The sequence below is a fragment of the Euprymna scolopes genome, chromosome 25, assembly GCF_053919585.1.
Source record: "Euprymna scolopes isolate OS-2025 chromosome 25, ASM5391958v1, whole genome shotgun sequence".
NCBI lineage: Eukaryota > Metazoa > Mollusca > Cephalopoda > Sepiida > Sepiolidae > Euprymna > Euprymna scolopes.
In genome coordinates this window covers 88,460,891-88,473,050 of record NC_136506.1, presented here as the reverse complement: position 1 = coordinate 88,473,050, position 12,160 = coordinate 88,460,891, and the positions used below count along the sequence as shown (strand labels likewise).

Sequence of the window (12,160 nt, the reverse complement as noted above, 5' to 3'; positions counted from 1 at the left end):
GATCTGGCGACATGCGAGTTGTGGACCGGAGCATTGTCCTGCAAGAGGAGGGTACCTTTGCTGATCTTGCCCCGCCTCTTGATATTGATAGCTTACCTTAATTTCTTCAAAAGTGAAGCATAATAGGCTCCTGTAATTGTGGTACCCTTTGCCAGGAAATCTGTCATCACTACTCCGTCCTGGTCCCAGAAGACTGTGAGCATGACCTTGTCTTCTTTGGAGGTGGTGAGTCCAAGTGCTTCCACTGCATTGACTGGGCTTTGGTCTCTGGATCATAGTGATGGACCCAGGTTTCATTCTGTGTAATCAGTCTTTTGAAAAACATTGACTCATCTTCTTGGCACATATTCAAATTCATCCTCGAGCACTCAATGCGTTCTCGCTTCTGGAATGGTGTGAGCAACTTGGGAATCCATCTGGCAGACACCTTATGCATATGTAAATGGTCATGAATGATAGTTTCCACAGACCCTGTACTAATCTTGACATCTTGGGCTATTTGGCGAATAGTAATGCGCCGATCTTCCAAAATGGCAGCCTCAACTTGATGGACAGATGCCTCATCAATGGCAGAAGGGGTGCGACCAGGTCTAGGAGCTGTTTCCACAGACTTCCAGCCATGTTTGAATTTACGATGCCAGCATTTTACAAGGTCATATGATGGGGAATTATCACCATAAGTTTCTTTCATTTCATCAAAAGTCTCCTGTGGTGTGCGTCCTTTCAAATACAAAAACCGGATCACTGCTCGACATTCAACAGGCTCCATTTCACACCTGACTCAGTTCAAACACCTGTAAAACAGAAACCACAATTAGTTCAGAGCTGTAATTTGCCACATAACCCGTAGAGATATAAATCATTGCACATGCAAAATTTCAGCTAGATCAGACAACTGGAAGTGGGTCAGGGCCATTACTTATTGCACGCACCTCATATTTAAAAGCCAAGTACGTCCAAGGATGGAGTACTGCTGCTATATCTGGGCAGGAGCTGCTAAAAAGTCTATCCTGCCTTGACAGAGTACAAAATAAACTTCATAACCTAGTGAGGGATGCTCTTTTCTCTTCCCTGCAACCTCTCTCCCACAGAAGGAACATTGCAAGCCTGTCATTGTTTTATCGTTATTTCAATGGGAAGTGCTCATCTGAGCTCCAATTTCTGGTCCCCCCTTGCCAATTTTTCACGAAAAACACCTGTCTAGCTGAAACCACTGTCGATAATTTCCCCCACTCTTTAACTGTGCCTAAATAAAAACGTAGATTCCATGAACAAAGCTTCTTTCTTAGAAGTGCACGCCTGTGGAACTCTCTTCCGTTTGCCTGTTTCCCACCTGACTACAACTTGAATGTCTTCAAGTCCAACATAAACAAATTCCTGATGAACCGCCCCCTTAAGTAAGACACTTTATCAAATCTCCATTCCTAACGATTACTACGATATTATCCCATTGATTACTGTGCACGCAATAACCCTTATCCCCGAGTGGCCTCCAGGCCTTGATAAGTGGTGACTTCCTTGTTAAAAAAGGGGGGGAGCTCTAGCAGTGTCCAAATTAATAGCAGTTTTCTGATATGAAAGGTTTCCCCTACACTGATCAAAGCTTATTGCCTTCAAGACGTCCCAGCCCGGAAGACCAGGAGACGCTTGTGTTTTGCTTCGATCAGTTTCGCTTTATTTATACGAAAAAGACAAACAGACACTGAAAGGATGGGACAGAGGGAATTTTTTAAAAGTCAATCAAGATAAAGATAGACAATGTCTTTTTTCGAATCCGAGATATTACAATCTAGATAGCATAAGGAAAGTTTTCCAAAATAGTAACTGATGTGAGAATCCCAGTGAAAATAAAACTTTCTTGGACATAGAGAAACCCACACGCCTATTTTTCCTTTTATATATATAGACTAGTTGGGGGTACCCGGCGTTGCCTGGGTGTTTGTAGGTGTGTTTAAAGCAGAACAAAAAGGAAACTTAACCCTGTTTTCATATAAAAAAAAACGATGTTCTTTAAAAAAATAAAACGAAGAAGCAGCGATTTTTAAAGAATGAAAAAAAAAATCTTTTGTAGGTCTAAAAGAACAAAATTGGGGGGTTGGTAGCAGGTAGGCTCGAACCCGGAGCCTTGAGGCCAATAGGCTGACGACATACACCTGCACTACGGCGACAGAAGTAATGTAAGATGTTAAATTTAGCGATTAAAAAGTGAATTAGTTCAAATTGAGGTTGAGCATCATGCTATTCTGCAGTTAACTATTTCTGCGAGACAGTTTTTAAGTGCATGTTTAATGAGGTCAAATTCACACTTAATTTTACTGCAGGATAGTTCTTTTGAGTTTTTTTTTTTTTTACCCAACTTTGTCTGGTTTTGTTTCCCCAATGTGTTGGGGGAAAAACAGATAAACAGATCCCCCGTTTATTAGGAGAGTGTCCAAATGAAAGCAATTGTCTGATATGACGGTGAAAACCAACATTGACCAAACGTCCATCGCTTTCTGGATGTTGTTCCCGGGCCGTAAGCCGAGAACCGCTCATTAGTTTCACATCAGTTTCGCTTTTCTATGAAAAAGCCGAATCAACACGTGAGAAGCAAAAACAGCAATAATTTTGTAAAAGTCGCTGTAAATAAATCTAGATGCGACGCGCGTTTGCAAATCGTAGATATCATTATCTAGGAGGTATATAAACACTTCTAAGCGATAGTAAAAACATTATTAAAAAAAAGTGGTTGATGTGCTGTAAAATAGACGGATGAAACCAAAAATGATTTTTATTTGTTTATAATATGAATTATAATTTTGTACATTTTTTTTTTCTTTACAGTGAAGAAGGTGAAGCGACTCCAAGGAGAGATATCGACAAAGCCATGTCTCACGATGAAAAGTAAGTCCCTTTGCTGTTTAAAAATAACGTTATTAGTGATGGGACAATTCCAATATTTATTGCAATTCCGATACAATTACCAATTCTGTTCTATATTTTCAACTAGCCTGGGTGCCCGGCATTACCTGGGTGTGTCGAGGTGTGTGTAATGGGGGTTGGTTGAGCAACCAAAGCCCTAAAAACAAAAAAATTGACTTAAAACAACTAAAAATAGCAGCAAGCACAAAAAAAAAAAATTAGGAGTAGTAGGCAGGCTCGTATCCGTAACGCACAAGAGGAAAAAGAGATGACAAAAAGCAAATGGTCTTATCGATGCACCCAGAAAGGTTTTAATGTTACACGCATTCGAAATAATCTGTTTTATGTGACGTCGTTCACGCGAGGCTTGAATGACTTGCAAAAATGCTGACAAAAAAAGTGACCCTCTCCTTGTAAAAAAACGGCCCAGTTGATGGTGAAAGAATTAATGTTTTCGGCCAAGTTTTGGATATTATTCTGTGGAGAGACTGAGCTTTCAAACAATACCAATTTTGTCAGTGTTGGTCACGTGTGTTGAAAGTTTTAGCGAGATATACAAACATACATACATTCTAACAGATATTTGAGATTTATATTATAGATTTTACTATAATTAGCAATTCTGATTTTTTTTTGTTAAATTGAATAAAAACACGAAAAATATATCCAGTTTTTATCGGTTTTTTACCTTCTCTGCAGAAGTACAAAAAAACGGAAGGTACTTTTACAGAATGTTAAACTATTCTTTCGAAGAAATTTAGCAAGAATACCTGTAAACCAGGAAATCGGTAAAATGTCATCATGGATGAATACTTGTCTATTATAATTTCTACCCTTGACAAAAACTTAGCCATAACAAAAGAGATTTATTGTTCAGATTGTTTTTGAGATTGATTTCTAAAAAGATATTTTATAAATAAAATCGACTTTAAAATTAAAGACTTAAATTACAATAATTGAATTTAAACATTCTTATTTCAATATTTGGCACATAACACCTGCAAAAATGATCACAATGTCAGGATTTCATTTTATTTCAGAATCGATGGCAAATTGTGTAGATTGATATCTCATTATATTAAATACTAATATTTAACATTAGTTTATCATTTAAGCCGATAAAAAGCCCTTTTTTTTTTTTTTCCGAGTCATAAAAGGATTTGGAGTTTCCTAATCAACCTTTCGGGTGCAGTTGCACGCTCTCAAAATAACTAAAGTGTTGGATTTAAAAAAATTGGTTCATCAAAACTAAACAGGTTTAGTTTTAATAAAAAAAAAAATTAAAAAAAAATCGCTTTGGTAATTAGATATGTCGTATGGTTATCCCTAATCGCTGAATAAAACCGCTAACGAGTTGAATGATTACGACATAAAATTAAACTCGGGTTCCTGAAGCGGAAACTTCGTTTGTTTTTGTTTTTTTCTTATCAATATATTTACATTGTTATTTTGTTTTCATTTTCAATCATTCGAACAGTTTTCTTTTTCAAGTAATCCAAGTTACAAAATTCCCACTGTTTACTATGCTAAAATCACAATGACTAATGTATACCTATTAACCCTTATCCTTGAGTGGCCTCTGGGCCTTGATAAGTGGTGACACCCATGTAAAAAAAAAAAAATCACTCGAACAGTTTTCTTTTTATAATGTACAGTTTTAAAAGTTTAAAAACTATATAGTTTTTACTTCAGGAAAATTAATGGGTCAGTTTTTACGATGTGCCCTGTTAAAATACTGTTAAAAACTCGCTCAATATATGTTACCGTGACATAGGTTGACATATATTCGGCGGGTTTTTAATAGTATTTTGTATAGTTTTTTATTTATAACACCTTTTCCCAAACTTACGGTGTTAAAGAGGGTGTGAGACGCCATCTTGAATTTTCCAACACATCGGTAAACACTATGTTTTTCGAGCTGAATAAATATATTACATTGAATAAAAACACAAAAAATATATCCAGTTAGGTAGAAAAGTAACTTATCTTGCCTTTGATAACATTTATTTATATATTTGTTTTTGACTATTTTTTCGAATCTATGTGTACAGTAATACAAACCCACGATATGAATACTCACGTTTATAGCAGTTAAAAAACATTTTTAAAACACACACACACCTTTTTCAAAGTGATCAGAAATCGTATAAAAGTAAAAAGGGTAAATTTTTACTTACTTTCCAACTTAATCACCTTTAACGTGACTTTTACAGTTTTTTTTAAATGGAATTCATTTACCGATACAAAAGAAATGATAAGTAAATAAATCCATAAATGGTTTATTTTAATACTTGCCAGGATGCGGAGGAAAATGAATGAAGGGGGAGGGGAATAAAATAAAAACATTTTGGAAACAGAGTAAGTTTGAAAGAATTGCTTTGCACAGAAAGAAATTAATGAAAAAATAAAATTAAATTTCTTTTCTTTCTTGATTTTTTTTTAGTTTTTTATGAAAAAGGAAGTCAAAATTAAGACTAAAAAACAATTTTTATTAAGAGCGAACCTCAGTCGTCAGGTCTGTAAAAAAAGACGTGGAATAATAAATGTTTTCTAATACAAATTGTTTTTACTTATGTGTCCATTTGTCTCTTTGAAGTTCGTTTGTTTAATATATCGGTTTGCAATATAATTTTGTCATTCTGTCAGACTCAAATTTTAAATCTATATATCTATAAAAGTGAAAGTGTGTGTGTGTCTGTGTACATTTCCCTACGAAATAACTCTGTCAATTTTTAGTCTACAGACTCGAAATTTGATATACAGGGTACTGAGATTTGGAAAAATCTGTGTGATCGGTTTTTAGCCAGAAATTTGGCGATTAAGGGGTCAAAGTTCAACGATTTGAGCTTTGAGAACTCTACCAAACTTCTCCGACAATTTTGGGTCTACACACTTGAAATTTTAGATATAGCTTCCGTGGACATGGATCTAACTTAATAACTCGATTTGAGCCCAAAACAATAAATTTTCAGGGGTCATAATAGGGGTCAAAGTTTAAAAAATTACCCCCTTTTTTTTGCTCAGCATACACCTCCAAACACCCGGGCAACGCCGGGCACCCATGCTAGTAAATAAATAAAATTAATATTTATAATTTAATGTTAGTGCTTTTAATTTGTCATGACTTTTTTTTGTTGCAATTTTTCAGATCTCAGAAATGCTGCACTTGTATACACACACACCCACACACATACACACACACACAGCCGTTATTTAGTCTGTTGTTTTTTTTTTATAACAATGTTTACATACAAGAAAAATGGACAGGTGAAATTAATTCTCTGACCAAAACAGTTTTGCACCATTTTTATGTCCCCTTATGAAGCTTAAAATTAAGACTTAATGTGACGATGCTGGTAACCAATTTCTGTGATATTTCAGAGCTCTGCGTCCTGGAGACAAAGGTTGGGTGTACAGGGCTCGTGTACCAATGCCATCAAATAAAGATTATGTTGTACGACCAAAATGGAATGTAGAAGAACATCCCCAGGTAAGTGATTATAAGTTGTTCTTTTTTCCCCCCCTCACAACTTATATTTGTATTTTTAATGCTGGTAATACTCTATTAACCTAACTTTTTATGGTTTAAAGGAATTAAAATAATATCTATATGAGCAGCAGAAATGAAAAACAATTAAACACAGGAAGAAATAAACCACAAACAGATGTAAGATTTGACCGGTTTTGTTCAGACTAGTGTCAATTTTTTTATGTGCTGAAGAAATTCATTGATCCAAATGAAACTAGTTAAATCTTTTTTATTTTTGTTTTTCTTTTCTTTCATACATTCGGTCTCCATGACTTTTCATTTTATGGTGTATATGTATAGTTTTAAAATTTAAGATTTTGTCAGTACAAGTCTTTCGGATTCATTCAAAATTGAATAACATCATTGCTGTTTAAGTTTCATTCTCTGGATAATAGTTTAAAAAAAAAAAATTATTTTTATGACCTATCACTATGGCTAGGACAACAGCATATTCTTTTCATTGTTTTGACTCTCGAGTGTGTATCTGTTGATATCTTATATGCTTTTATATAGAGTGATGTGGTTCTCAGTTGATTAACTATGTCTGTGTCGGATATATATACTTGAGTCAAAACACTGAAAAGAATATTCTGTTGTCATAGCCCTACTTATCACTAACCTTAAGTCTGACTGGCAAGTCCCTCTGGATTTAAGGTTAGTGGTAAGTTTGTTTTTGGTCCCCCCGATTTATCACAAAGGGACCTATGTTTTCAGTGGCATCCGTGTGTCCATTAGTCCAGACTATTGCCAGATAATTGTCCATTAGTTTTTTCTGAAGTTTTTCCACAAATTGTATTTCATTAAATAGATGTGTACAGAAGGCAAAAATGCCTCAAAATGGCCAAAGATTACACATTTTTCCCCATAACTTTTGATCCATCGATTAGACTTCTTTGAAACGTGGCCAAAATGTGGAGCCCATTGTTCTTAATATAAATCCAATATGGGTGACCCTGGCAAAATTTTGGTTCGCATCTCCGAGGACATCCAGTGCTAAAAATGTCCCCTTTTTGTAGCTCTTTTTTCATATTTCTCAACAAAAACTTGATATGTCTAACTATATAGTGATTTTTCACGGTGGTCAACTCAAATATACATGTGTTAAGGCCTGAAACTGCACAGTTATCCATTTACACTGGGAATCGGCATCCCCAGAGGCTCAAAAGAGGTAAAAAATGCCAGTTTTTGACCCATAGCGTTTGATCCATCCATTAGACTTTCCTGAAACTTGGCCAAAATGTAGAGCTCATTGTTCTTAATAAAAATTCAGTATGGGTGACCCTAGAAAAATTCTGGTTCATATTCCTCTGGGACTTTTAAAAAAACATGCCTTTCTGGAGCTCTTTTTTCATATTACTCAAGAACTTGACATGTATGTCTTTATAGTGGTTTTCCATGTATATTTGAATTCAAATATTTTTTCCATGGTGTTGAATTCAAATATTTTTTCCATGGTATTGAATTCAAATATTTTTTCCATGTATATTTGAATTCAAATATTTTTTCCATGTATATTTGAATTCAAATATTTTTTCCATGTATATTTGAATTCAAATATTTTTTCCATGTATATTTGAATTCAAATGTACATGTCTTCTTCACTGTTTTTTGTGGCGTCATCTCACATTCAACAAAGAGGGGGACCACGCAACTTGTTTTCACTCTTTTTTAAGCTAGAAATTATCAACCACATTAAAAAAAGATAAACACCATGTTGATTTTCTTGCGTTCATCAATGTAAGATTTATGATAACAAATCCAAAAATTTTCAATTATATGGGTTGTTAGAAAATTAAATTTTAATGCGTTTGGTAAAAGTTATTTTTTATATATATATTTTTATATATATATTTATGTATGTATTAGTATATTTGGACAGCATTTTTTTTCCTATGTATGTTTCATTGAACAGCAGAGATAATTCCTGTTTGTTTCTATTGTGATCCATTTTTTTCCAATTGGCGAGTCAATATTCAAGTGCTTTTAATGATTTTTTTTTTTTTTTTTCAATAAAGTCACTAAACGCAATTCATCACTTGCCTGAAGACAACCCATGAAATTTGAAAACATTTGTGACTATGGCAAATTTCTTTTTACACTTGGACAAAGCATTCAAACAGCGGCCCGCTAAATGGAAAAAAAAACAGATTGCAAGAGAAACAAAGAGGAATTATCTGTATTGTTCAATGAAACGTGTGTATATGTATATATATATATATATATATATATCTCAGATAAAATGCAATTTTTGTCCATGTAACCTGTTGAACACTGTTAAGATGGCTGATTATATGGTCTGCTTCATGAATTAAATAGTATTTATTTCTTGGCTTGTTGCATAGCTGTGGAATTTTACATCTGGTCAGAGTGTTAGAAAATGCATCAAAAGTTGCTCATGTCCGGGATTCAAATTGTGCGACTGGCTGATTAGTTCCATACTGATGATTGCCATTAGGATGAAATGTAAACATGTGGATGATAAATATTTATTACTAAGTAATTATTAGTGATGGGATATTTCAGAGCTCTGCGTCCTGGAGACAAAGGTTGGGTGTACAGGGCTCGTGTACCAATACCAAGTTTCGGGAAAATCTAATGAATGGATCAAATGCTATGGCTATAATATTTTCCAAATTCTGATGCAATTACCGATTTTGGTTCCTTTAAAATCTTCTTTTTTTTTTTTTTTTACACGGTGGTCATCACTTATCAAGGCACAGAAGCCACTCAGGGATAAGGTTATTGCAAGTTCAGTACGTAGTAGTGTGGATATTTAAAATCTCTAAATATTTAGCTATAGAATTGCTTTTAGTTTGTTTTTATTTTTTTTTTAATTTTTAGATTACTATAAAAACTGCACTTCCATTTTTTGTTCTCTTTCGGTGGAGGAGAAATCCTTCACGACTGAGACAATTTTTATTTTTGTACCTTTTCTCCACGTTAAAAAACGACCCTGGTGTCTAACTGTCCCGTGGGGAGGCATAGTAAATAGGTACTATAAAAACTCATGTAATATGTGCATATATTTTTGCAAACGTAAATAACACCCTTCAGCAGGAGGTTGATCTATAAATTTATGTTTGATTGGTAGTTTAAAATCAATAAATATTTATCGTTAGGAGCAGCAATGGAAAATTCAGTTTAAAAAAAAAAAAAATTCAAATTGTTTTTTGTCATCTGAGAGTAAGCACAATTTTTTCTGATTCCGATACCCTAAAAAGTTCTGATTTTTCCAATTCATCATCCCAATACGAATATATCTCGGCTGTTAACTCTGCTCTATAATTACTATCACTTAAGTGTATATAATGATGCACAATGGGTCAAAGATTGTCTGGTTTTGAAAGTTGTTGGATTTACAATCGTGAAATTTTTTAATAATTTTCTTTTAAATCAAGTTAAATTTAATGTTTCTTTTAAATTGATTGTTTTGTTTTTTTTATCATAGGGTGGTCCAACAAAGAAGAACTTATCGAGGTACGAAAAACAAATGCGAGCATTCCAGGAAAAGAAACGTCGACAGAAGGCCCAACGGGCTGTAACAATCAGTATCGAAGGACGTAACATGGCCTTATGATCAGCCAACAGACTATGTGTCCCCTTCCCCCTCCTCCACCTTTTAAGCTTTCCCTCCCCCTCTCTCCCACCCTTTTATGATTTATCATGTGTTCTCTGATCACTTTGGATGATAACTTTTAATGTCCTTCACAAATATGGGACGACAGATCACCGACAAGATTAATTATTAAAAAAAAAAAATTTTAAACAATGTTTTGTTAATTTTTTTTTTTTTTTTTTTTTATTGGATTTTAGGGTGGGGGAGGATTTTGCGCGATTTCAAAAAGTGTACATAAGTATGAGAAGGATGTTGTAGTTTTCTTGAAGCATTGTGTGTAGTGTGAAAGGTGTTTGAAGGCTATTTCAATGCAGTTTGTGGAAAACATTGTGGACACAAGTTAGTATATAAAAGAATGATAATATTCCAAGAAATTTTTAATTATATTACGTTTATTTACCAAAATAATGTGTCGTAAAAGATGGTAAATGTTGTCCCTAATTTTTGAGAGTAGTATATCTTTTTCAGGGGAGAAAAGAAAAAAATGTCTACAACTGTTTAGCTTGTTTATTTTTAACTCTGTTTCAGAAAGTTAGGTACAAGGTCAAGTGCTGGATTGGTGAAAATGTTCTGTAGAATAAACTGTATTCGAACTTGGCACATCTAGGCTATCAGTCCGTGTCATTAATCACTTAGCCATCGTTACCTCCTAGCTCTTAATGAGTTTGTACCTGTTAGTTGAGTGGCGTTCGTTCAGTACTTGGATATATCATTTTTCAGCTTGACTTCGTTTCTATCAGTGTATTTAATATAAAAAAAAGATATTTGAAATTTTGTGCGTGCATGTGGGGAGGGATACTCGGTATTGGCATGAGATAGTAACTAAGATATTTGATTTTATTGGCAAAAATATTAAATTCTTTCGGTTTAGCTGAGATTCAAATTCAGATATTGACATCAATTAATTTATTAACGTGTACTCTGCCCTCCCCCCTTTTTTTTCATGTTTCTATTTACATACGAAGAGAACTCTAAATATATATATATAAATTTTTAAATAGTATATAAATTCTTGAATAATTTCCGAAAGGAGTGTAGTAGATATAAATGTGTATTTAATAGATAAGATGTTTTGCTAAAAAAAAAAAAATCACTATAAGACAAAGTAACGACTCCTATTTTTTTTTATTTCTGAATTCAGTAATCTTTTTGCAATCACTTTGGTGAGAATACCTGTGACATTAGTCATGTATGAGAAACAAAGAACTCTCTCTTTGCACTTTTTCCCATATCTATCTATCTATCTATATATATATATATATATATATATATATATATAACACTATTATATAAATGCAAATTTGTCTTTGTGAGTTTGTTCGCTATAGATTCAAAAATGCCTGGATCGATGTTTATGAAATTTTGCACAAAGGTACTCATTGTCTCTAGCAGTGTTTTAGGGTAGGTATTGCATCAAAATGTTTTCTACAAGTATCGGCAACTAATATTAGCTTTGCCTTTTTTTACTATGCACATTAAAATGATCAGCCATTTTTTCAGTTCGTTGCTAAGCGACGTGACAGCGTTTGGTACTACTATTACCACTCAAAGTCGACGCACCCACAACAATTACAGCGTTTTTCCAGTCCGTTGCTTAGCTAGGCGACAGCGTTTGGTACTACTGAGACAGGCTCAAAGGTGCAGTAAACTGCAAGCTAAATGCACCCAATGGGATAGACACTGACAGCAGTAACATGCAACCGAGAAAAGAGGAGGTGGTGGGACGGACAACAGGTGTAGAAAAAAAACCCAGTTGTAAATAAAAAAAATAAAAAGGAAAAAAAGTTAGAACGGGCCAGAATGGTATTTGTGAAGGATACTTCTTTTGGCCAAGAGAGCGGTAAACGCTAATTGACCATAACAGCCCGGCGCCGATCGCCAAATACGTGAGTGGCGGAAGGGTACCAATGAAATTCCAATTTACAAAGCGACCATTGTTGGCTGCTCCCTGGTGGGTAAGTGGCCTCTATTGAAAAGACACGTGGCCTTTGTGGAGTTGGATTTGGGTCATTTTTATGATCCCTCAAAGTTAATTGAACGAGACCATTCTGGTTTTAATGGCCCGTCAAATTCCATTAGGCACACGCCGGCTGATGTTGGGGGTCCGCCTATTC

At 34.4% G+C, this 12,160-nt stretch overlaps 1 protein-coding gene across 1 annotated transcript in view; it reads left to right on the top strand.

The window, feature by feature from the left end:
* Nucleotides 1-10,199, top strand: part of LOC145247495 (uncharacterized) — a 68,931-nt gene extending 58,732 nt beyond the window's left edge. Inside the window, exons 14-16 of the mRNA XM_080109308.1 lie at nt 2,824-2,883; nt 6,283-6,391; nt 9,879-10,199. Of these exons, the coding sequence (XP_079965434.1) occupies nt 2,824-2,883; nt 6,283-6,391; nt 9,879-10,007 (298 nt within the window). The 3' untranslated portion in view covers nt 10,008-10,199. The remainder of the gene's footprint in view (nt 1-2,823; nt 2,884-6,282; nt 6,392-9,878) is intronic.
* The last annotated feature ends 1,961 nt before the right edge of the window (nt 10,200-12,160 follow it).